This window comes from Gymnogyps californianus, chromosome 4, assembly GCF_018139145.2.
Source record: "Gymnogyps californianus isolate 813 chromosome 4, ASM1813914v2, whole genome shotgun sequence".
NCBI classification, from domain to species: domain Eukaryota; kingdom Metazoa; phylum Chordata; class Aves; order Accipitriformes; family Cathartidae; genus Gymnogyps; species Gymnogyps californianus.
In genome coordinates, this window is record NC_059474.1 from 78,277,515 (window position 1) to 78,304,883 (window position 27,369).

The following is a 27,369-nucleotide window of genomic DNA, read 5'->3' on the forward strand; positions in this document are numbered from 1 at the left end:
CTGACAGTGCTCTTGGATAATATGTTTTAGTAGAAATGCATTTGGTATTAACTATAGCATACTTGAAGGATATTCAGAAATAAAATCCTCCTTTTAATTCAAAGACTGCTTCTTGGTTGGAAGCATGTCTATGTCTGTGTTGGGAGGATGTAAAGCACTAAGTCTCACTGATTCCTAAGAAAATACAGACTCAAGCAGTTTTTAATTCATTATGGTCTTTCCTGTCTAAGATCCAGGAGGGTACTATGCCACCTTGATTTCTTTGATGTTAGGATGTAGCTTAAATATAAATCCTTTCTTCTAGTGACATTTCTGAAGGAACATTTTAAATAATTTTATACCTATTGCCTATTAACTCACACACAGAGCTAAATGTCAAATATCTGAGGAAAAGAACTACACTGAGTCAATTTATATCCCTTCCAATCCTCACTCTCTGCCCCCAACTTAGAACTGCAATCTCTTTTGAAGTATACATGAAATGCTAAAATCCCTAAAAAGACATTCCTCAAAACTTTTAAATAGAAGACGATGAATTTTCTCAGTTAGAATTCAAAAATTACTTGGCCTTCTTGAATGTCTGCAGCATACCTAACACAGGACACTACTGCTAAGATTCTACCCGTAACTAAGTAAAAATGGAGTTAACCATTTTAATGTTCTCGTATTGCTTTTGTTTTCCTTCAATTTCATTTGCTCACTCATCTTTGCACAGTGGTGGTTTTTTTGTTTATTGTGTGGTTTTTAATCATACTTGCTTCACAGAGCACTTCCTCATGTCCTAAAGATTCCTATTCTTTATGGGATAGACTAAAACACGGCACTAACTGGTATAGATTCCATCAAAATTGAATCAGTTTTAACAAAAACTGCCTCTACTTTTGGTCCTCTTTTCCAGGATCAGGAGTTAGAGCAGCTGAATTTAATTCATAGCCTCTTGAAGGAATTTCCTTAATGCAAACAAGAAGGAAGACAATTGGGTAGATCTCATTTTCCATTTTATAGTCGCTATAGTTCAAAATCTACAGCTTGTCATGCTGAAATTGCCAGTACAATGGGCACATTATACCTATCTTAAAATTGTTAGAAAGCAGTAAGAAAGCAAATAAGCATCATTCATTCCCCGCATCAGATGACAAAAAAACAGTAGCTGAAAAGAGATCAGCTGGGAGGAAGGGAGCCCAAGCCTGAAGTTTTACCTGTGCATGTCAATATTTGCAATGCAACCCATCTGCCACACAAACTGCTTAGAAGTTTGTCTCGATAGTTTTCACTCTGCCTACATTTAAATCCAGCACTTCAAGAATAACAGAAAAATAATTCAGAGTAACTACCCTAAACTTCTTTTTAGAATATCTGCAAAATCTCCAGGTTCAAGTGTCTTTTCATCTCTGTTGATTAAAAAAACACAACCAAACTACAAGATCAAGGCCAACTATAACCAATTGCTTCTTTGAAAACTGACATTTCCACAATTTAAAAAAAATTACCTGTTGTATCAAGGCCTCTAAGTTGTCCATGAACGCGATGGATGTTCAATTTAGCAGCAATTTCTTTTCCTTTTTCTGCTCCAGCATTGGATCTCAGTGAGCCAGAAGACTGGGGCTGCATTTTACTGGTTTGGATGTAACGATCAAATGTGACAGAATTCCTCCCAGTTTCTGCATTGTTTGAAGTCTCCTCAACTATACCCCTTTAAAAATAAGGCAGAAAAAACAATTAGGCAAATCTCAGATAGACATTTTTAATTCGATTATTTTTGTTTAAAATTTTAAGTGACATTGGCACAGCAGTGTTAAAAAGAATTCTTTGTAAGATAGAAGATACATACACTTTGGTAGAAAAATACTGAAAAATTTATTTTTATCCTGCATGACATATCAGCAAGAAAGAGTTAAAAATAAAAAGTTCCACAATTATTCCGGAAGGGTTCCTCCACTTCTTAAAGAAACTGCAATTCTAATTAGATATTAGATGTTAATTTATAAAACACAGAAGACACATTTTACTGCTTAACTCAGTCATGACAACTTTTTCAAATACTCTTCAGAACTCCAAAAAATTGGCACCACTGTAAGTCTTTTGACTAACTTAACAAGAAAGAGCCACAAATAGTGATATGTATTATTCTTACCTATTCATACGAACTTGCGTAGCAATTCTATCAAAACACAAAGCTACTAATGAAACATGAGTCACAGTTTTGCCAGAAGAAACCCCTGGGGATTCATCAACAGATGCTTGCAGTAAACACAGGTTCACCTGTATGTAAAATTCCCCCAAAGAGTAAAGAAATTTAGAAAAACATGTTACATTAAGTATACATCACTAACTTCTAATACAATCTTGTCTTATACTTCTCAGTAAAATGAAAAAATAAAAGATAAAACCATCACATCTAGAAGATGTAAAAACATAATTTAAAGACATGGCAGTCAGTTACCCCTATAGTGGTTGTTAACTTGCACACCTACCATAACAAAATCAAGTAGCTCCAAAACAGTCTATCCTGTTCAAAACATTAGTTATCTAGCACAAATACATAGCTTCACTTAAGCTTTTGGGGAACTAATAGGGATGCAAAATAAGGGTAATTTGTGAGGCACATGTCTACTAATAAGCTAAACAAAAAGTTGTTACCTTTGGTACAGTAACGTTGGCCTGAAGACCTTTAATGGTCACATTATCTTGCTTAAGTGAGAGATTGGTCTGTGCTGGTCCCTGGTTTGTTGTTCCTGTAGTGGTAGTGTCTATTTTTGTTCCTCTAATATCCTGCTTCGAAGATAACTTGGAGGGGAGGGGGGGGGGGGAAAAAAAAAAAAAAAAAATTATTCTCACTGAAACTCAGAGCTGCTAAGCTAAAGAGTAACAGGATAGTTTATTAGCACTGAAGCAGGAACAGATTCTGACTACATTTAAAGCACAATACCATGATTTCTAGAACAAGGACTGTAGCACTTACAGAAACGGTAGATCTAGATCCATAAGGGTAGCAATGCCATTCTGCAATAAACTTTCTAATGACCAGATTTCAGCTGAAAGTTTGAGTTCTACATATACAAGTTATATAGAACAACTTATTATGAAGTAAATAATTAGTGTCCGTTACACTGTGGAGTCTAAGAAATCATAAAATATAGATATGGTCATTAACTTGGACAGAAAGAACTCCTAATTCTGTAGAAATACCATACAATTCTTTTCAAGCTAAATTAATTTTTTAAGGTATCAGATGAACTGGGAAAAAAAAAAAAACAAACAACCCCCACATGTACTTTCACAGCTTAGTTTGAACTTTCCTCTACCTCACAAAGACTATCTCCCTAACTACTGTAAAATAATAAATGATGTATTGCTGATATGAATATAACACATAGAAATTACTATAACTGATATTCTTAAGAACAGAATGTACGATCTCAAGCAAATTACTGTAGCTACTGACTAGAGCGTCCAAATTAGAAAAACTTCACTTCAATCCTGTAAGAGAGATTTCTAATCACTGAAAGACAGTATGTAACAGTTGATTAGAAAAATGCACATACATTAGGCATAAGATAAAAATAAATATGTATTCAAAATTAATATAGCATTTAGCTACTATATCTCAAAACACTGAATTCAATTAAAACTTTTTCTATGTAAAATATAGAAAACAACGTTCTTTCAAATCTTTGTGCGTTTTTCTTGTTCCCTTTCTTACATTTTCTGAGAAGCTTGTTTTGCTGTTCTGTACAGCATCTCGAAGAACTTTGCAGTGCAGATCATCAACGATTGCTGCTGGGTGTCGAGAGCTAGCACAATGCACCATTGCTTCTATATACCTGTGAGAGGAAACAAGCCCACAACAGACCATTTAGACTTCCCGTTTCACACAACACACCATCAATAATGTTTAATTAACACTACAGAGAAAAAAATTAAGCACTGACAGACATAAAGGGCACTTCCCAGGTCAGCATAACATTCTTCTAGCTTCTTCACAGGAAATGCAGAATTACATTCACTGGGTACAAGGCCCTACTGTTCCATCAGTCACGTTATTCAATCCTTCTACCTAAACCTTTGCTGAACAAAACAGCTTTGATTTTAGACAATTTTTGGCACAATCAAGTAACACTGCAGTAGTAAAAGTAAAATTAATTACCTATCCAGTGCCTCTGCTACAAGAGGAGTCAGAACTACATCCACAGTTCCTTTTACTTCTACTATTGCCGTTGTCCGTGTCTGGAAGACAGGGTGATCCAACGTCCATTCTTCTGTTATCGTTTCGTCATCTGTATTTTCTGCAGACTTCTTTTCCAAAGGAGTATAAGGTGTACTAAACAAGTCAAATGCATATTAATAATATAGGTTTGTAAAAGAAATACAAAAGTGTCCTGGTATCATTTTAATTCTTAATAAAATGCATATAATTGCAGGTTTCTTCTATCACATAGCTTAGAAAGCACACAAATATAATCCCAAGGCAACGATCTTCCCTAGATTCAAGTTCAGCTTTTGGCAATGCAATGGACACTTGCCATAAGCACCTCCCAAATTAATTTAAATTAGGTTGCAATTTGTAATCTTGAAAACATACGAGTGAAATCATTTAATGCTTTCACAGTGTACTTTCTTTTTGACCAAACCCAAACATTTTATAATAGAATACTCTGTTCTAAAATAGATCTGTACTGAAAACTACTGCTACAAATCAAATTTTGGAAGGGCTAGCAAGAGCCAAAATATTTAACAAGAGTATCAGGAAAATCCTACTCTTAAAAAATATGCTAATAATGTTATGCAGTATTCAACTTACTTAGATGTTGATCCTGTAAGCTGCATGCCTCTGTCCAGTAATGAATTAGCTGTGAGACCCTGTTTAACAATCTAAGATAAAAGTGCAAAGAAATTTATTACATTCCTTCTATATATGAAAAAAAAACCCCAAAGAATCTTCAAATAAAGATTCTCCTTACAGTTTTTTTTCTTAAAAGAATCCCTCATATGCAGATTCTCCAATATAGTATACAGAAACTCTTAGGTTTATTTTTTTAAAGGACTTGAGAGATTAGATTACAAAGTTTTTACATAGATAAATAGTGACTAATTGCTTTAAAGAAAAAAGACTTCAAATACTAATCTACAAAAGACTTGCATGAACACAAAGCTTTTGCTGCAAAGTGATAACAAATTAAATTCCAGAGCTTAGACACCTATTTCTATCAAGTCATTTCCATTGTTTTTCATGTATTTCATTTCAGCTCCTTCCTTAAGCATGTATGCTCGTATTACATACATCATGAGGAAAAAAAAAAGCCCAAACATTTACAAATGTCATTTGCTAAATCTGAGTTTCAATTTTACTTCAAAATAAAGCATTTACAGCCTAGATTATACTTTATCAGTATTAAATGTACTACTACTGAAGTTCTGTGCAACATACATCTTAAACAAAAACTCACATAAATATCCTTCAGCTGCATATCATTCAACAGGCAGCATTTTTAAGTGCAATAATGACAATTCAGAACACACATCTTATCCACAGAATTCTAGCTCCATCTTTTCTTTTCCACAACCTCCCAGCCACACAGCCCACAATCTGAAGTCAGAAATCCAAGGTATTCCTTAACTAAAAGCAAAGAAGTTTCAAGTTTCTCATAGCTTTATTTACACAACAGTTGTACTAAGCAATTTTAACTTGTTTTGATTCTTATTCCTTTCTCTACTCCTCCTTCCTCCATCTTCCATACCTTAAAAGTTGGGACAGAAAGTTGCTCAAAAGATGATGAACTTTCTTCACTCGTTGGCGTGTCAAGGTCTAAAGGGCGATGTAATGAGGATTTTGAAGTTCTTTTGTTAGTTGGATGCTTTACTGACCAGTTGATCACCTGGAACTGTGTAAGATAATTTTGGTAACATGCCATTACAGGCTGCTGGGAAGTTATTTGCTCACTTTCCACAGCCTTCTCAGATTCCATGACATACACATTCTCAACATGCTCATCTTCTCCTCCCAGAGCTGAAACAAATGAAGCCTGTGAAGGATGAGTCTTAATTGGCAATGTTTTAACATCTTGACTAATTTCTCCATGCATTGTGCTTGTTAAGGGCCCTTCCACACTGTGATAAATAGACCCTCTACTATATTCAATTTTCTGAGTTTGCTTTTTTCTCTTCTTCCTCCCTGGATAGGTTCCCGGACCTTCATCACTACTTATTGGCTCAAATTCTTCTGCTGCAGAAAAATAAGCTTCACTATCAGCCATTGACATACTGGAATCCATTGAGCGATACTGGTGAAACGAGTTTGAATCTGCAGAGGGAGTATACGGAAAAGAACCAAAGCTCCTCCTCTGCTTTGGGGAGTCCAAGACATTCTCATCACTGCGAGACACATCGCTGCTGAACTGCACACCAACTGGAACAGGCTGCTTGTCTCCGTAGAAGGCTGCCGTGAGGCTCTTGGTGCTCCCGAGCCGGGTGGAGCACACGGATGCTTGCCGTTTCAGTGGAGACCTCAGGGGAGACTGACCGACAGGCCTTTCCTGGTTGCCAGGGGATGCAGGGCTGCCCTCTGCACCCTCAACTGCAACACTGGAAACAAAAATTAAAGGTTCATTTGCTTATTTTATTATTAGTGCTTCTCTTTTTACATTATAGAAGCTGTCAAATGCTTCAGTGATTCTGTGACTCTCTGTTAGCATAGCAGTTATTTGCACAATGCTGATTACATACTACATTGTGCCACGTGTTAGTCCACTTGTCTACATATAGAGGATATAAAAACGAACATTAACAGCAAGTGCTGTTGTCTTACATGCTGGATTTTCTACCCAGATCAGGTAATCATCCCCTATTAGGGATTCCAATTTGCGTTCAAAAAAGGAAATGCGTTTCAGCAGTACTATTACAAAACAACCAACACTTTATCAATTGCTAAATATAAGGTTTTTTTCTCTGTCATAACGTGTTCAAGAGTCGAATTATACTTCTACCTGGACAGAGAGTACTAACCTTCCATGACCATCTTCCCTTTTTGCACCAGACAAGAACTCCTTCTGTCCCAAGTGATCCTCAGTAGTCGACGATGGGCTGTCCTTCTCACCTGCAAGCAAGGGGAGTGCAGCACTAGAACTGCTCGTTTCCTCCGAAGACGATGAGGAGCTATGGGAGCGCAATGGCACTTGTAGGCTTAGATGTTGTGCTTTTCTTTCTATTTCTATACCCATAGATCTGCAATCCCAATCTTTTCGTTTTACACCATTTGCTTTAGCTAGGACGAGAAACAGAAAAGAAAAATTGACCATCTGATAACACAGCTGCAATGGTCTCTTCCCTGCCCACTAAAATAAAAATCCTTATTAAATAAAAGCCCTAGTTTTGAAATGCATACACATACTAGCACGTTGTACTGACAAAAGGAATAAAATCATAGCAGCAAAACTTCAGATTGTCTTGGTAGACTGCTTTCTATATAAGTAAAACAGATGCAAGTCAAAAAACTTCTTTTTACTCAGAAAGGAGTTGCACGTTAATATAAAAATTCAGCATATGAAAGCTTGCTCGCTCCTTTCAAGCTACTGTCTGCTCTTAGAAGGGCCCATGCCACTACAAGACCTCTTGCACAAGAGTGCCAGAAGTACTACTCATTAACCAGAATTGCAAAGACTATAAATACTAATGTGCAGTTAAGAAATTATACTTTGGGGCAAAATAGAGTAAAATTACAGTACAATGCATTCTCACCATCTAAAATTTTAGGAATCTCCTTAGTAATTATCCATTCTCCTGGCTGCAGTAAAGACTGCCCATAAAACATATCAGATTCTGCACTTGTACTTGAGAAAGCAGAGCTGCTTGAAGGTGTCAGTTCCTCAAGTCTGAAGAAATCTAGTCCTGTTAATGTGCCACCGAAGAATCGACAACCACCAAGACAGCCACACTTGTTCTTGCTTCTCTTATTCCTCAAATTATCATCAGGCCACAAAAACCACAATCTATACAAAGGCAGAAAAACAGAAAACAACAAAAACATGACCACATCAACCTTAGTACATCTAAATTCTGTGAAAACAAAATTAAAAGATATCCCTCTCTTATATGTGAGCTCCTATTTCACCCGGCATGAAGTGAGTTAGTAAGATTTGCATCTGAAACACAGATGTCAGACATAAAATGAAGGATTAGCTCCAGAAAGGAGCAAATCACAAATGTATATGCAGTGCTCAAGCAATCGTGCTCAGGCACAGATTATGTCCACCTGCCAAAATACAGGCTAATAGTAACAACCCCTTCTCTCCCCACAGAGGCAAGCACTGCAAACACACTCCACACTGGTGTATGTTGCTTATGCCAGAGGCAACTGCTCTTTGGGGAGACACACAAACCACAGTTACACCAGGCATCTTGTTCACAGCTGCTCATCAGCTTGCTCAGGACCCTAAGGCCTGTTTTCAGTCCAGCCTGAGAACAAAGGACAAATTTGATTCCCTCCTCTCCCTGATCTTCATTTTGGGGGAAAAGGGAAGGCAGAGAGAAAAGTAAGTTTTGCCAAAAATCATATGATTTTGTATAGTCCAAGCACATTCAAACCACCAACCCCATAGCTAAGCATTCAACATACTTTAAAAAAATTACAAGAAATTGTAATCTATGTAAGCAAAAAAACCCCTGAAAAGCAAAAAACGAAGTTTCATCTTTAGATGAATGTATTAACTTACACCCCCCCAAAAACTCAAATGCATTTCCTTCAATCGTATCTCTTACCTCTTAGTTCGGTTATCATGTGTTTCTAAGAAATGTCTCTGCACTTCATGTTTAGAAGGATGATCTGCAGCTAAAGCGATGTCAGCAGTGATGAGCCCCAAGTTGACAGAGCCAGCTTCCAGCCAATATGCCCTCCTTAATATTGGCTGAAGACCAGTTCTGCAATTGTTCACCTGCTCAACATATTGTCTCAGTTGAAAGTCTTGAATAGCAGCACTTACACCTTCTCCAACCGACTGGTTGTGGAGGTTGCAGTTTGCAATACGTATAGCACCCATCTGAAAACATTATTTAAAACATGAACGCTGATTAGTCGTGAGTGAAACAAAGAAAGGGTAGCCTTAAACCAGTTAACACACCATCTACTACATTCCAGAAAGATCTCAGTAAACTATTCTCTCCAAAAAAGACAGAGAACCAGTTTTATATGCAAGCACGCGCACACACACAAAAGAAGGCAAGCTTAGAAGTTAGTTTCAGCCACTTTTTAAATATCAAAAATAAAATCTCGACTTAGAAGTCTCCTTTTGTACAGGGATCAAAAAAGAAAGCTCAACTTTGGACAGATGTTGTAATGAACTTTTAAAAAAATTAAATCATTATTAAATTCTTCACTGTCATCTAAAAACCAAGAAATCTGAAACTTTCAAAATCAGATATATGATTTGATATATCTCATTCTATGTCCTTAGACTAAAATACCAATTATATATTTTGAATACAAAGCTGTATTAACTCTACAATTAATAAATACCTCAGTGAGACAACTATGTTAAACACTGCAAAACTCAAGAAATTCCAGATCCCAAAACGTTAACTGAAATCCATATGAATTGTCTTATAGTAGCCCTTATATGATCACACTCTATTTCTTGTATTGGTGTAACTCCAGTAGTTTTGTTGAACCAAACAGGAGGCTGCCCCTCTCCTATGAAAAGCATGGTACCAGCAGGAGCCAACTCTCTCCAAAGATGAACCAGAAGCTCTTGCTTTACCCCTGCACTTAGCTGTGGAAACCGGTCACTGTACAACTAACCCACCTGCCCATACAGTATCGAGCCTCCCTGACACTGGTGTACACTAATAAAAGGTGATATCGCCCTGTCACACATGCTTAGTCTTCAAACTTCAGATTATTTGAAGACATTGGACCAAGTTTCCTGCACAGCTTGAGTCCTCTCCAAAAAGTCACCATGAAGTACCTGAAATTTCAGATCAAGTTTTCAAACTTTTCACAGGGAAAAGAAGGAAAGCTGAGAAGGAACCCAGCCATGGAAGAGCTACCCACAGGGTTAATGTTAAATTGTTACTTTTCATCTCTGTCACAGACTATAAAGGAGCACTGGAAACCTTTTTTGAAATTCAAATGAAACACATTCAAGATATAATTTTCTAGAGTGGTTCAGGTTATTAAGCTGCCTTTGAAAATACCATCATTCATATTTATGCCTGCAAACACAGTTAATATTTGTGATGGTGCTTTTTAATATTGGACTTAAAAGAATTTGGAGACTCAAACGCATTTTTTTTACTGCCACAATGTAGCAAGCCATTCAAATGACAAGATACCATGTCATTAAAAAATGTCTAAAACAATTACCACTTTCCTTCAGTTAGATTCTTGCTCATAATGTGAAGCTGTCCCCAAAACCTTACATGTCAAGTCTACCTTTTAAAACCGAATTTATTAATGGACAGCACAACTACTAGTCGCTTATACCAGCACAGCACTTTTCTCCTTTTCTGTTGTTACCATAACTCAATTGTCTCTTAACTTATATTTTGCTACATGGAGTAAATTATTCCAGTTTTCTCTTGTATGATAGGATAATGGAGAGCATATCAGCTCTTCTCTGCACATCCTTTTTTGAACAGAGGATATACCATGCAGTATTCTAGATTCAGTCAGGCAGTGGCACTAACACTTCTCCCATCTCTACCAAAGATATATCTTAATTCAAACAGCTGTATCACATAAGAAGATCATGAGTTACCAAGCATTGACTTGTACGCAATCCATATCAATCATTTCCAGTTGCTGAGTTACTAACTTACGGCACAAGTTCTTATTAGTCCTCAGGTACAGACACTGAGATTTATATTGCCCAGTGTTTTCTTAAATTTTTTACACCAATCCTGCAGCTTCCACTCTTATTTTGGCAGACATCCACTCCTTCTTACCATTTTCCAAGATCATTAATGGAATTACTAAGCGAAGCCAAATTGATCTACTCCTGGCCCAGTCCAAGCCAACCTTTTATCACTCAAAGTTTCAGAAATTCTGCTTAGCCCATTGCATGTAAGCAAGTAATAAATTCAGGTAGCTATTCTATCAAAAAATACAAAGAACTCTATTGACAAAGAAGCACTTTAATTGCTGTTAAGAGAAATATTTTTACCTTTATATTGGTGGCACAGCCATGTTCTACCACATACAGATCTGCTCCATCCATGGCTAAGCGTGTCATCGTGTACTTTAAGTCATCAGAATTCGGGCATGGCCCAGGGACACAGTTCATCTGAAGAAAAAGGGGGAAAAAAAAAATTTAAACGTACATTAGGAGTTTTAGTTTAATTTGTGCTTATCCTTTATTTATGTTCTGTTTAAGAGAGGCCTAAAACTAGAGCAATAAAAAGTTAGTTATTCTACACTATCAACATAGGTATGAGATGGGGGTGTTTCTGTGCAGAGGTTCGTTTTCACTAGTGCATGTTTAATTCTTCTGTCCAGCAACATCAGGGGACTCAGCTGGCTCTCCTGGCTTCCACCAGCAAAAGGCAAATCAAGCCTCCTAATGGAGAACATCACAAAAACTGGAACAAACCAAGGAGGATGTCGAGAAACAAAATCCACGATTCATACTTAATATATGGCAAGCCTCCTTTGGTCTTCAAGTGACCGTGCACATGGATTCCAAGAGACTAGCACCAAAGCAGAATCCACAATGACACGATGGTTAAGTAAGGGTCTCATGTTTAAAAAAAAAAAAATTTAAAAAAAAAAAAAAAGGTGCATGGGAGCTATAAGCTGTCAGCTTGAGTCTCCCATCAAAGGACTGTTTCATCAACAGAGGATACGGGATGAAAAAGTACCATGGAAATGTGCCAGGAGCATGAGGGGAAGTATGACCTTTGTCTCTTAAGGGACACTGGAGTATGCCCTTTGGCTCTTAACTGTCACGGTAGAGGTAAGAACCTAGGCATGACTTCTGTGGACACCATTTCTCAAAATAATTCATAGCGCACAAAAACATTTGGATTTTCCTGTGGATATGCACGAGAGAATCGCTTTTCTTTCTAAAACATAATGAGCTGTACTTTATCAAAGGGAACATCCAATCTGACTATATAGTCCATGTGTCTTGATAACTTGAAGGCTGGATTTCTAAACTGTTCCAAAGAACCTGTGCAAATATAGTAAGCAATTAAGACGGATGAAAGGTTACCTTAGAGTCACAAAACCGACGATCAATTCCATGCTGGCATATTATTACAGATTTTGGCCTTTCCAGTTCAAACTCCCGGCACACCACATGAAATACAAAGGTCTGCCCCCACTCCAGAAGACACGCAAGCTGTAAGCAAATAACAACACATTGTCTAATAGTAAAGTACACAAAATGAACTTTTGGTATTCGACAGAGTACTGGAAGAACTTCACCAAAAGTTGCGAGGTAAGCAGGAGTAAAAACAACAAAAGACCCCGCCATAACATTCTGGCTGCATTACCTTGCTTACACATAGTCTATTTCCTGTTACTCAAGATTGATTTTTATTTTTGTGTGTGTCATGACGTGCAAGTCTCTGTAGTTTTTCCTGGAAAACACTATGACATTAAACAATTTCCTAAATTACTTCTTAATATAAGGAAACAGCTTTTGCTATTACAGTCAACTCAGAACTTCATTATAAAGAAGAGCTCCCCTTATTTTACCTCAAAAACATACCTCGAAATACTCTATTACCATTCATAATTTAAATGTCAGACTTCCTTGTATATAAGTAACAAAGTTACATTTAGAAAACATAGGAGGAAACTGGCTAAACAGAACACTGCTGAATCTCGCTAGACCTAGTAATTAGCCTATTGTTGATTTAAGTCTTTTATATAGTTAGCTCATTCATAAAGGAAATGATTCATGACTGTCTGTCTCTTATGAGAGGGAAATGGGTTTTCTTTGGCTAGCCAAAGCAAAGGGGACTTAAAGTCAGCAGTAATTGAAATGGAATTTAATATAGCTATGACTGTCCTGCACAAAATCTCTCATCCTCCCTTTAGTGTTGTCCCTTCACAAATTCTTGCAATACATCACACTATGGAAGGAAAAAAGCCAATGACCCTGAAACAGCAAATTCAAGTTCTGCTCCATAGCAGTGCTGACAACAAAAAATAGAATAAAATAAAAATCCTGTATGAAGCATACAATTGAGAACGGCTTTGTAGGGGAAGAAAATCCTTAAGTTGCATCAAGCATTTAGAAGTGTTCTCTAACCTTAGAGTACTTTGAATCAACTAGGTTTAATTTTGAAGTATAGAGCAGTGGAGTAAATACTATAGCTTATCTAAATCAGTAGTAGCTTTTTGGGAAATACTGCCACAAAAGTCTGTATACGTAGCATGAAAATGTATCTGGAGTCTATTCTTTAGATTTATTGAAATTGCTTGTATGCCTTATTTTGATTTTATTTGCTGCAGAAGTCTAATGAAATACGTGTTAAATCCTAGAAAATAATGCCAATTTTTAGAGGAATAAGAGGATGTAGAAGTGTCTTAAAAAGATTAATAAATAAATAAACCAAACACTAACTACTAAACAGAATTTATGTACTGTTCTCATGTCTCAGAATACACTGACAAAAGCAACCTTTTTTAAAGATCTGGCAGCCCACACCAGAAATAAATCAAAGTGATCTGCCTATTGTATACTTGGAGCCATTATTATATCTGGAAAAATAAAAGTAACATAAATGGCAAAACTAAAAGGAGTTAGTGCTAAGACTGACCTAAGAAAATCCAATACTGTGAAAGCAAACTATGTTCCAGTGGGACCAAGCACCAGAATTTATGCAGTGAGCAGCATGACTGAGCTACCAGCTACTCTCCTGCTGAGGCCTGCCCATACTACACTCCCGCAAATTATCTCAGTTGCCTCCTACTTTAAAACGTGGCTTTGTCCATTGCTTTCTATGGAAAGCCAGAACTTCATCTGCATGCTAAATTCTTGCCAGATGCTCAACTTGATATCCTTATTGCTGGCAGCATCCCTTCATGCAAATGCCTACATATTTCCAAGAACCTTACATCCAAGGGATATCAAATTGCCTTTCAGATTGCGGTCACAACCGAATACTTCATTTGTCCTTCGCAGAGAGTTAACCAGCAGGGGTAATGAACCTGCATCGCCAGAAGTCAGCATCACAAAATAAAAGTAACCTCAGAGGAAGTCACAGACAACTAAGTTATTTCATACTTAAACATTTTGAACAGACTTTCCTTTCTCCTCTTCATCACATTACCTAGTTTACAGCTGAAGGCATCCCAAAATACCTGCTCTACTTACACAGAAGTATTATTTACTCTGCGATCAAACCACTTAAAGTGCATGTAGATACTGCGGTTGCCTTTCTGATCACTATTATAGTACATTAACATACATAGATGTAACATACATGTGTTTACACATAGTGACAACAGTATTCACTACTGATTCGTTCGTGCTGTTACCATCAGCCTTTCAATTTCTCATATAACACTAGCCACCCTGTTACACCTAGATTTAAGATGAGTATCAGATTCAGCTCATTTGGCACCTCCTATCCATTTACAGAAATAATTAGATTTTAAAACTGTAAAATTAAGGTTACTTAAGGCACAGATGCATCCAAATTCAGCTGAGATCATGTGCTTTCCACAAATCCATGTTACGCCAGTTTTACAAGAAAGAAGAAAGGTAATACTGCAAAGCAAATAGCTTCTAGATGGTACCTGTGGTGCTGTAACTTTGGCTGTAAGACTTCCAGCCTGTACATCTATCAGCCATGCATATTCTAAAGTATCACTTCCAAGAGGCAGACCTTCCGCTGAAAACATTGCGTGGGCGCGCAACTGCAGACCTGACAGGCTGATGTGACCCTCTCGAAGAACTTCATCCACTGCAGGTCGCTGTTAAGGACAAGTAAGTTAAAGCCAGTATTTGCAGAGAATACATCAGTAGAAAGTGCAAAAACTGCGTAGCCAGAGATACTTCATTGTGCATTCATCTTCACCTCTTAAATCCTGTTGACTTTTGTACAGCTAGACAGTCCCAAGACTTCTCAGCATTACCCACACAACAACATATATGGCAAATCTTACGGAGGGAGAGGGAAGTTTATCTAACCCAAGTTTGTTTTAGTTTTTAGCAACTGTCATTAAGGTGGATTAAAGCCAGTAAGTCAAGAGCAAAACTTCTCTTTCATTCAGTTTTTTCAACTCATTATCTTGCCTGGTTTGTTTTCCACTGTCAGCAAACCCTTTGGAGTTGCTTAATGAAGAAGAAACATGCCCTACTCTTTTAATATCACTGACAACCTATGTCTCAATTCAGAAGCTATTTCAAAACAATATGAATGGGAAACATGAAGCAATGATACTTGCCCAGCTAGGCAGAGGGACAATTCCTGTTCTATATACATTAATACTATGAACTTCTCACTTCAAGGTTGAACTGGAAAGTATCAAACAGCATTTTTGAGATATGTAATATGAAGAGTCAAAATTTTTTTCTTAAAAAAAACTCCAAAACATGATTGTTTCCAACATTAAATGGGAACAATTAATGCAAAGTCAAACATTAGGTAATAGTAACATGCATAACTGATCAAAACTTTCTTCACAGTATTTTTAAAAACATGCCACTCTGCATGTTTATCATTTCAACCAATAGAAATTCCCAGGTAGAAGTCTCTTTTGTCTGAGTTAATGTTTCTGAATTAAAATAAATCCAACCAAAAAGAACATATAAAACCTAAGGCAAAATATGTAACCACAGCATTACTAAGTCTGAACAGTAAGAATACTGAAAAAAAGTCATGCAATAAGTCTCAGTGCTGTGAAATTAAATCATAAAAAAACCCAAATCAAAAAAAATTAAGGTTTTGCCTGCAACCTCATTTCTGCTTCCTTGTACATATGAATTGCAATACCGTAATTAAGTTACAGGTTTGAACAACATTTAAGGGTCTCATGCAGTGCACGAAATAGATTGTGTTCTTAAATTAGCAGCTATTCAAATGCTTGGATTCCTCATCGGATAAACAAAACAAAAAAAACCTCACACCACAAAAAAATAATATACAAAAACCTTCCAGCAGATTTGGATAACGTAACTGGAAATATATAGGATGCAATTTTTTCATTATGTAAAGGTTGGTATGTTCAAGCTGTAATTGTCATCAGCCTCAACTGCACCTTCTGACAACTTCATTCAATTGAAAAACAAGCCCTACAGTCTGGATACTTAGCTCCTGACAAAAGTGATGAGGAAAACAGAATTCTGTCTGCCGCCATGCTGTCAGTACATCCAGTTTCCACAGCTCAAATGACAGCTCTATTAATCCCATATAGATTATGCATCTGCAATTCCTGCGACTTCACACCATCGCTTTCTTCAGATTGCTGCTACAGACAATTGCTGTGTTGCAACCAAAACCCAAGATGTTTAGATTCTACATTCTCATCAGGGATTTCTTCTTCACTAATCAGAGGTGACAGAATAACATCCCAAAAATGAGGGATAACGTGGAACCTCCTATGATGTCATTTAACTTTTTGCCATCGAGAAAGTTCATTATTTCTTCCAACTCCTTTATCTATTAGTCAGTCTACAGTCAGTGGTTATACTTAAGGTACTTTTGTGCTTGTGGCACACTGGATCCAAATTGGAAAGACTAAACAAGCATCAACCAATCCTTTCATTAGCTTATTAACATAAGAGTAAAAAAAAAAAATAGGGTGACATACATCTTCATCTGTATACAGTATTCCAGTTTTCAAACACTGGAATGTGCATAAGAAAAATAATCGAAATTTTATTTCATATAGGCCATTGGCAGCAACATATTTCAGGACACAGGGATTGAAAACAATATAATCTGTAAGGCACAGTGTAAGTACCATAGTGCTTTTAATGCAACTAATATGTGCATAAACAAAATACGAACTCCAACTATTCACTAACCTGCACTGAATCAGGATAACTTCTTGTGTTAACAAATTTCAGCCTAAACTCCTCACTGAGCTAAATTCATCCATACGGGCAATTTCTGCAAGTTTACTAAAATCAAAGTAGTATACAGCTAGCTGTATACAAGCTACTTAGTCTCATTAAATACTTTCTGAAGTATGGCTCATGACTCCCCCACCAGAGGAAGACTGTAGGTCATAACAGTATCTTGACCATAAGATATGGATCCAGCTGTGTGATTTAGTCGAATAAAAGTCACAGAGAACATGTGAAAGATGCAGTTATTCTATTTACTAACACGTGTATAGTTTTAAAGCTATATGCTTAAAAAAGTGAAACATATCCAGCCACTGCACAGAATTTACATGTGTCAGTATTTACAGTATCTTTTAAAATCAAATTCTTTAAAAAAAAAAAAAAAAAAAACACACACAAAACAAACAAAAAACCCCCACGCACAAACCAGCAACCACCCAGTGGTTCTAAGGCCAGTCTGAATATTACTCTCCATTTCCTAGAGAACCTTTTCCAGAAAGTTTTTAAGCAAAATAAAGAAAACAATCTTTTCTTTTGTGCATTTTACTAAAATGCAAGCCAGACAGAAATAAAGATTTTTTAAAAATATGCATCAGATTTTTCTTTAATACCTTTTATGATTCACAAGCCTTAATAAACTTTGTATGTGTACAACAGGAAAGTTCCTAACAAAAAATAATTCCATTTTAAGATCATCACAACTTCCACAATACACACACACACATGGAAACACATAAAAAACAGTTTACTACCTGATAGTTGTCATTCAGAAACAAATTCACTGGAGACAGTACAAGTTGAAGCATTGTTTCTCTAAATCCTTTCTTCATCTCAAAACACAACCTTTCCAAGAAAGCTGTAGGGCACTCAGGACCATCTGGACTGCAATGCTAAAATAAAAATTAAACATATCTGTTTCAGAAACTGAAAATACACAACATAGTTGAAATAGTAAGATTAGAAGCAAACCTGTGAGCAAGAAGTATGCTAATTTTCCTCCAAGTGGATACTCAAAAAGAAGCCCGTGCAACTTCAAAAACCTTTCAACAATTACGTAAACAGCAATTCAAACCCATTTGGGTGAACCCAATTTTTTATCTGGATTCTTATTTGAATTCCTGAGGGTCCCTCAGAATGCAGCTGCACAGAGCAGAATGCACCATTAGAAGACAGTTTTGCTAATTAGCAGAGAAATCATAATGGTCAATCAAAAATATTATCACACAAATCAAGTTCATTGAATAAAAATCATATAAAAAGTTACCTAGTTCTGCCTCCCAGATAAGCAAAATAAATCATGTCTCAAATTGGTTTAGATAGCCACGATTTTAGTAGAGAGTATACATACACTTTGGTAAGCACCACCCTAACTTAAATGTTCCAGGGAGTTAAATTTAACTCCAGATTATGAAACGAGAGGAAAAAAAAAAATTACATGAAGCAAAATATTTTAAGATTCTAAAGTACTTGCCACTGGTAATCGCCCATGCACTTTGTACAAGTTAACAAGCACAGTGATATCCCATGGGCGTAAAGTAAGAGGGTGAACTGGCTTGATTGAACTTTCATTTTCTTTTTTGTCATTTTCCACTCCAACGGCTGTCCATCCAGAGCTTGAAGATGTTGACAGTGACAAAACAGGGCTTGAAATAACTTCTTCAAAATCAGTGTACATGTCATCTTCTCCAAAATAATTTTCCTAGGAAAAGGAATTGTTATGACCATATGGAAAACAAATTAAAAACCATATAGGCAATGTAATGAAATACAAATCCAACCTTTTCCTGGATGTTAGCCCTCCCTAAAATAAGCAGTATAGCTACAACCTATAGCTGAAGAAACATATATACTTTTATTTTATGAAAAATGGATACCTTAAATGAGCAAATTTAGGCCATGTGCTTTGCAGGAAAAGAAGGGGCTCTCAGTAGTTCTCAAAAGTACCAGTATTCTAGATGCATGCAATACATATAACTATTCTGAAGTACTACTACTGACATTTTAAATAGATTTTGTGCTTTTAAAGATAGATAACTTTGAGAGTAAGGACACAAAACATCCTGCAGGAAGTCACTCTCCTCCAACCTTCTGAAACTTGTTATCAGCATATTTCAAAGTCTTAAACGTGCTTCTAAAATATTAGTTCATAAACATTTCTCCCCTTGCGTCTAAAACCCACCTTGTTTCTACGCCAATCCCCCTGAATTATCTAAGACCAAAGTAACTTCACCAAATTCTACAGGGAAACAGAAAATCCATCACTAATTTAAAAAAAAAAAAAAAAATTAAAAAAATCAACTTCCTGTGTTTTATTTAAGCGCATCAGATTTCTGATAATTTCTCCATTCCTCCCCCCCTTAAAAAAAAAAAAAAAAAAAGGCTAGACTCTCAAGAAGAATTTTCTGAATGATGCAGATTATATTTTCTTGTTAATTCAGTATGTGGGAAGTGTTGTGGACTAAGCATTCTGTGGAGCAAAATGCTTTCTGACCAAAGAGGTTACAACACACACACACAAACGTTACTCCCTCATTCATTCTTAATTCAGTCCCTCGGCCTCTCATGTTGATAGAAATGTTCCAACTATTACAAACTCCACTGGTGATTTGTGAGATGCAGACAAATGAGTACTAGACTGAAGATAAAACTGAAACAGATTTGAATCTTATGATGTTTCTTGCTCTCCTCCTTCCCTTTTCTGCGCCTCATTTGCTTTCCATAACTACTTTGCTCTTTTGTAAGCACAAGTCTGCAGCGCAAGCAAGCAAAGAGGAAGTATACAACAAAAAGAAAGCAAGCAACTGCAAGGTACCCATGTCCTTGAAAAAGGTCTGCAGAAAAGGCAGGCTCATTATCGGCCTTGAAATAATGACTTCTGTAGACATGTAATTTTACCATCTTGTACTGAGTCTCTGAAGTATTTCTGGTGTTAACGCATATGAATTAAGCGCTGTTCTGTGGCCAAACCAAAAAACCCTCAAAAGTTAAGCAAAGCTAATCTGCTTTGCTTTTTAGCACAGGGAAAAAGATAAAGGTAAGTGTTACGATACAGACCTTGAAATATTTTTTATAAGGCAGACCCAGCAGAGGGTGCTAAGAACTCCAGTAACTTACTCCTGGTACCTTCTGCTGGGGATGCAAGGACCTATAAATCATTCATTCCCAGTCAGTAAGCCCTTCAGTAAGAAATACAGTGCGCTACACCGAAAAACTGCCTCCCAAGAATAGAAGGCTTAACACAACTGCATGAACGATGCATGTCCAGGAATTTCTCCTGCACGTATTAAAAAAGATCAATGAAAACAAACTGAAAACAACAATTCAACCACAAATCAGGAAAACAAGCATAAAAAAATCCTCCCTAGAAATCTATTAAGAGATGCTGCCAGCACAGCTGGACAAAAAGATGTAAACACAGTCACAAAAATACTAAAAACAGCAATAAATGCACATTTTCAAAAAAGAGCTATTCATCTAAATTTTCCCTTGAGATTTAGAAGATAAAAGCTAGATTTAATCTGAGAAATCTGCACCTAAAAAAATTAAATCAAGGGATCTAACGTAGCACTCTTTACATATACCTCCAGAGGCAAAGAGCACTGAAGAAGTGCTGCTTTGCTTGGAAAGACAGAACCATCTCATGAATTTATGGGCTCCAAAAGAGGAGCTCAATAAACAATTCAAACATGGGTGCATTTCCTCTGTATCAGAAGACATGAAGTCTTCAAGATGCAATACTGGCCTAATCTTAATCCTATTTACTTTAGTAGCAACATGAAAAAATGATGAGCATATTTGCAAGTCCTATACTCTACAAAAATTTAATATTTTCTGCTATTCATTGCTTACGTGCAATATCTTACATAAATTCATAAAAATGACTGTTTCAGAATGAGTTCTGATACTGATCACCTGTCTTAGAAAATTCCTTGTCCTCTGACCCAAAATGAAAGCCTCCAGAAGCATTACCGTAGCCTAGACCTGCATAGGCTAAAGTAGACCTTTAAAAACAAACAAAAAAAGAAAAAAACACAGCCACCAAAAAAAAAAAAACCCAACAAAAAACCCAAAACACCAACCAAAACCCAAGCATTTCACTGTTAGTCAAATAGAAGCGACATGTTCAATCACCTCTGCTTTTGTCACAACAAGGCAGGGTGAGGGAGGTAGGAAGAAATTAAATTATTTCTAGCCACCCTGAAGATCAGTAATGGAAGAGGACACAACATAAGCAACACAAACATTTTAAAGCATAATAGATTAACATCAAGAAAAGGATGAAAAATTCTTCTTCAATATTGATTGAAGTAGATTTCAAAATTAAACTTATTCTCATGTCCTTCCCCCTTCCCCTCCATGATCCTGACTCCAGAAATTTCACAGAATCTAATTAAAACAAAACCAAACAATTAGGACACTCTGCAGAACTTAAAATACAGTAAAAGCATGGGTTCTGATATATCTTTGCATAAAAGTGGTTGTTAATATAAGCTCTAGTCATAATCATGGATTTTTTAATTTTTTTTTTTCCACTACTGCAAAAGTCAGAGAAGAAATTTTCTGCACATGAAGTCCAGAGCATATACTATTCCTTGAAAGGAAAATTATGCTGATATGGGTCTACATATATATATAGGAAGTCTTCTCATAAGCCTGTGCCAACTGAATTCATCCCGGCTACACCATATCACCAAACGAAGTCATTCCAAACTAGTACTTACAAAAAGTTTTCATCTGAATTCATGTATTCTGTGGAATTCCGATTTTCCATTTCAAACAAATTATTTCACTTTCCTACATGTGGCCATCCATAAATTTTACGAGTTGTGTTCCTATGCCTACCTTTATGGACAGGAAGGCTTTGAGCAGAGGTCCATACAGGGTTATCTGGGAATCTGGGGAGAGTTCCAGTTCCACATGGAGCTTATCCGGGGGCAGCTCCGAGGGGTCAAGGGGAAGGCGGGTTGAAGCTGTCGGAGATGAAATCACACTGTCGGCTGTTTTCTGCGATGGCCTTAGCACAGATAACATTGTTTCTTCCATTTCTGACACTTTGGAGCAAAATAAAGAAGAAAACAGATTTAGATTACAAGTTAGGCTTCTGATGGACAAAATTCTGCAAATATGAATGTGCATTAAATATACAACTTTTTGCAGCTTTCTAATTTGGACTGTATAATTTGTTAATATGTCTATGCTACAGAACTGGTTTCTCATATCTAGTAACTATGGGAAGATGGGAAAATATAGAATATTTTAGTCAATGTTAATTATGCAAGAGAAAAACAATCCTTCAAGTTCTCAAAAAAAATTCAATTTATTTATCTTGCTTTCAAGTTAAACAAAGACATGCTTTCATTTCAGTGTAGCAGATTTCCCACAACCACACAGCTATTGCAGAATAAACAAAAGTGAATAAACAGGAAAATTGCAAAAGTTACATTAAAAACCTATTCTGAACCGGTAGCTCTATAGGCCAAAATTTCCTCTCAAACAACTCAATTACTCTAGTCACAAAACAGTTTGGAAATTCAAATCTTATTTCCTATCCCTTCTTTTTATTTGGAGTTAGGGAGAAGAACGTGCTTTGTCTTTTTTAAGTGAGGAAAGGTGACAAGAAGGAAGTGAATAACTGGAAGTGCTTTGGGGATTTAAAGCGATTGCTGGGAAGTAAAGAACTCTATGGGAAAACCATACAAAATCGATGCTCCAGATGGAGTAAGATTTCAGGTGCCAGTTTAACTGGAAGAACCGGCACATACAGAACTCCAGGGAATACACACCTGTAGCCAGAAAACCTTCAAGGCTTTAACTTACCATTATTGTCTACAATGCTTGCTCAGTGCTTGCATTATGTTATTTGTTATAAATTAGCTAAATGCCACAGTGAGATGACCACTTTTTTTGAAGCTGCATCTCTTGTAATGCAACATACTTGTTTCTCAGAGACTTAAAGACTTCTATCGATTGATTCAAAATAAAAGTACAGATGTTGCTACTGTAACAAAGACATTCTATCAGCATCACAGATTAGAAGTGAGCTGGACTGTGCTGGATTATTCATTGAAGGATGCTGCAGACGAAATTACCTGTGTATGTACAAACTTTCAAATGCAGGTTCAATTGCTACGATTACAAGTAAATGTTTTCAAATTTGAAGTATGCACATTTGACACAAGCTGACAGAGTCTCACAAGAGCACTTAATGAACATCTGCAAGACGAATCTCACTTTTTCTGCTTCGTCCTCTAAAATTTGAGTTCTTTTAGGTTTGAATTGTTGGAACTCAAAACCTAAAAACGCTATCCAGCATGTCTTCTAACACCTGCTGGTTGAGGCCCATTCAAATTAGCCCTCATTATTCTTCTAATACCTCTCCTTCATCAGTTCTGCTTCTAGCATCTCAACCTGAAAGACTTTTATGTAACCCCATAACTTCCTGCATACCTCCCTCTGCATTTAAAATAACTTACTTTTATCTCTGCGTTTAAGTATTTTATAATTTTTTTTTTGCAAGCACATACTTATAGAATACTTCTTATTTAGAAATATTGTTTAGACATTTAAATTTAAAAATTCTTATTTAGAAACTAGTGTTAGACTGACCAGTCTAACACTCATGTCTGATTGCCATGGTTCACTTCAACAGTGCTAGCTACAATGAAATCTCAGAGTTTCATGTCCATAAAGGTAAGACAAATATCTCATATATAGTGTATTTAAACATTTAAATCATAAGACAACATTGCAACATGCAAAGGAGAAAGGCTTAGAAAGGCTAAGGAACATTATACGGCCAAAAATATTGTACTTCATATATAATATACCAAGTGATATCTGATGTTATGCAACAACCCATTTAAGAGATCCAATTTGTTAAGGACAAGGAGAAGTGAACTACAGACAGTATCCTCTTTTAACACAGGGAACTGGGACACGTTCTGAAATTTTGCATCATGAGATGTTGTCAGTTTTTAAATCAAACCTGGTGCATTCATAAGATTAGCATTCTCCCATGTGACATGTAATAGTAGTTCAGTTCGAAATTCATTTCTGCAAATTTAAGCCGTTTGATCCAACAAAGTCACAGCAGTTCCTGAAATGAAACATGCTAACAAGAAAAAGGTAGTGACACTTACAGGATTGTTTTAACTGCTCATCTGCCTTCTGCGGATAAATTGGGTGCCATGAGTAGTCAATTGTAAACACAACACTCGGGACTGTCCAGCATTCAACCCATCCAGCCCTTTCAAAAAGAAACATCGCACTTTTATTTGAAGTACAATAGTTTCATTAAATATCTTCCATGAACACATGAGGTTGCTTTCATCACAAACAAAATAAGTAAATATGAAGAGCCAATATAAAGACATACATATATATCACAATAAAACTCACTCTTCTTGAGTAATGTTCCTCCATTTGGGTTTGCCTGTTTTCTGACCACTTTGACATTCAGCAGAAATACAAGATTCAGGACTTATTTTATTAGGCTGACAATCTTTCACCAACATAAAAAGGGAATATTTACTAGGATGACAATCTGGTAGATACAAATGAAGATCAACATCTTCTCCCTAAAATCAAACATTAGTAACCGAAAAGTTAATTTACATTCACTTTATGCATAATGCTCATGCTATTTGCATGTTCATATGCACCATCATCTTCACTTCACAGGCAAAGTGAGGCAAGAAATCTCAATTTTCATATGTGATTGCTGACCACAGCTCCCACCAATTTCTAGTACAATCCCAAAAGCTCTGTAGTTCTGAACAGTTACAAGTCCAGTAACTTGCACATAACAACATATCTGTAAAACACAGAGGCATGGCTTTTACTGATTCCTGTTCTTCTGTTGTTCAAGCCATACTGCAAAAGTTAAGTGACTGGCCCAAGGCTACCCTACATCTCAACTAAACCATACTTTTAAAAAAAAAAAAAATTAGATAAAACATTGCTTTCTTTGCTATCAAATTATACAAAATTACCAACATCACCATCAACTAGTTTTTTATTTTTAGTAACAGTAGATTGCTTCTATTTTAGGGAAGACAAGAAGTTCAGTCTTTCAAAGAATTAGCTGCGTCTGTTAAAAACACTTTATCATCATTACTTATTCTACAGAAACTCTTAAAAATCTGGAAGACGGCTTTCCAAAATGGTTTGGGGGTACCCGTTCCGGTATTTAATTTTTATTTTTAAACATACATTAGATTTTCACATTTTCTAAATAAACGGGAACAGACTTCCAAGTGATAAAATACATACATAGACACACACAGTCTAAGTATATATAGTAAATATACATACTAAATGGGTGTATATACGTATGTACAAAGCTTATGTGTATATCTATTTTTAAAATATATTTTTATTTGGGTATATATACACATATATAGATTAAAACAGCCTATGATTGGATGCTTCATATAAGCAGCAGAAACCATTTACCTCTGGGTTACTTAAAGAAAAATTCTATGAACAGGAAGTGAAAGAGAGTATTTTTCTTTTAGGAAAGAGTTTATTCAAGATTTACTGACGAAAGAAGGTAGGGAAACTATCTCACATTTAGAAGACAAAAGGGGCGAGGGGGAAAGAACTTACCCTTAAAGAGAATCTAGTATTGCATGTGGTTGGAACAAAGTCAGTGAAAGGCAGAGAGAAAACAATGTTCAATGTTTCTCCACAAGCTGCTAGATAAACTGGGAGAGAAGAGGAAAAACAAACCAAAAAAAACATCTGTTAAAATTACTCCCTATTTTGTTCCTAGAAAAATTATCCAGCATACAGGTAAAAATAATGAAAAGATAGTCAAGAACTCATGACATAGGAAACTGCCATTTTAACTACTGTGTATTTAGAATGCATCGTACTAAATTATTCTGAAAGTATTTACTCCCTACAGCTTGCCCTCTATAGAAAGACACTGTACTTAGCACAATGAAATTGCAAGCAGACAATAAAAATAACTGGAACTAATACCTTATGACTGACTTTATTGCTTCACACACCAGTTTTTGGACAAGAAAAAACACATTGAAAGTTGCTCTGGCTTCTGATGGAGTAGTGAGCCTTATTTTTAACTAGAACATAACTTCATGACTTTTAATCCACCATCCTCTTTCTATGTTGAAATTAAAAGATTCTAGTACAGTGCAGACCACTGAAATACGTGGTCTACCAAACTGCACATTAAACAAAGTTTTGGCTTTCTGAAATGTATCTCTTAGTTTTGTCTAGAATTAGCAGCACTATCTCCTATTCTGAAATGAACAGGAAATGGACATTTCTAGTTACATGGAGTTCAAATGGTATTTTTCCAACATTACTTAAAAAATTTATTCCTGAGTGAATGTTTTCAGTTAGCTTACTGAATGTATGTCAAGACCACACGGTTGCTCTCTGCAAACTGTTGTGCTAAATCAAGGATTCGAAGGGTCTTGAAAAATGAATGCTAAAACATGATCTAGAACTGCACTGTCCCCAAAAACGGTATGCATTTGTACAACGTAAGTTAGAATTTCCAACAGTTTTAGGATGGTTTATGCACATCAACAGTAGCAAAATGGGTACTTATAACTGAACACACATTTTTCTAGTAAAAGTTTTATAATTCTTGTACTCTCTCTCTATATACACTCTACATTTTGTACATATTTCTTGTAGTACGTACTCTTCTTCCAAATTAAAAAAAAAGTGATCTCACCATTTTCTTGTTGTTTGGTGGAACAGTCAATCCAGTTGTGTTGATTTGCTGCCCAAATCATTTCAAATTGATGAAACATGACTTTGAAGTTCCACATATAAGGAACAAATGAAAAAATATCAGGTGCGCTATCACTGGACCAGTCTTGGATCAAATCTAAACCCACATAAAGTAATAAAAGACAAGTTAGTAGCAATCAAGTGAGATATTTCTTCTTTTAAGTTTTTTGCTTTTCATAAATTGTAAATTTTAACTGTTTGCTCCTTTACAGAAAAAGGAAAATGAGAACAATACACAGTATCCATTTCTCAGGCAGATATTCTACAAATACTTGCTGTGAATCCATCTCCCATTTCTCACCTGCTTTTTAAGTTGGAAAGCCACAGGTTTAATTAAGTTTTCTAGTTTAGTTTTGTTTGGTAGCAAGGTTACACATTGACCTAAAAGCACGGGACTACCTCCTGCTTTCCTTTGGCTTTCCACTCTGATACTCTGAATGTGTACATTAGTAACATTTTCTAACACAGCAAAACAGTGTTGTTGTAGAAGTTCGTGTTTGCTCTGAATAGATTGGTAGGACTATGCTGCGTACTACAGCACTATACAGATAATGGCTCCGGCCTCACTAGGAGGATAACTTTATTA

The 27,369-nt window shown here is 36.2% G+C and overlaps 1 protein-coding gene across 2 annotated transcripts in view; it reads right to left on the reverse strand.

Annotated features, from left to right (window-relative positions):
• Positions 1–27,369, reverse strand: part of BLTP1 (bridge-like lipid transfer protein family member 1) — a 129,188-nt gene that overhangs the window by 66,982 nt on the left and 34,837 nt on the right. Inside the window, exons 15-34 of one of the 2 annotated variants that reach the window (XM_050896358.1) lie at positions 26,725–26,880; positions 25,623–25,720; positions 24,414–24,592; positions 24,155–24,261; positions 21,858–22,066; positions 18,487–18,714; positions 17,765–17,905; positions 14,741–14,917; positions 12,201–12,329; positions 11,154–11,273; positions 8,755–9,032; positions 7,735–7,985; positions 7,003–7,261; positions 5,739–6,582; positions 4,802–4,872; positions 4,148–4,321; positions 3,704–3,824; positions 2,641–2,787; positions 2,135–2,262; positions 1,491–1,693 (exon numbers count right to left, since the gene is read on the reverse strand). In XM_050896358.1, the coding sequence (XP_050752315.1) occupies positions 1,491–1,693; positions 2,135–2,262; positions 2,641–2,787; positions 3,704–3,824; positions 4,148–4,321; positions 4,802–4,872; positions 5,739–6,582; positions 7,003–7,261; positions 7,735–7,985; positions 8,755–9,032; positions 11,154–11,273; positions 12,201–12,329; positions 14,741–14,917; positions 17,765–17,905; positions 18,487–18,714; positions 21,858–22,066; positions 24,155–24,261; positions 24,414–24,592; positions 25,623–25,720; positions 26,725–26,880 (4,020 nt within the window). The remainder of the gene's footprint in view (positions 1–1,490; positions 1,694–2,134; positions 2,263–2,640; positions 2,788–3,703; positions 3,825–4,147; positions 4,322–4,801; positions 4,873–5,738; positions 6,583–7,002; positions 7,262–7,734; positions 7,986–8,754; positions 9,033–11,153; positions 11,274–12,200; positions 12,330–14,740; positions 14,918–17,764; positions 17,906–18,486; positions 18,715–21,857; positions 22,067–24,154; positions 24,262–24,413; positions 24,593–25,622; positions 25,721–26,724; positions 26,881–27,369) is intronic. The other variant, XM_050896359.1, reaches the window with a different exon arrangement.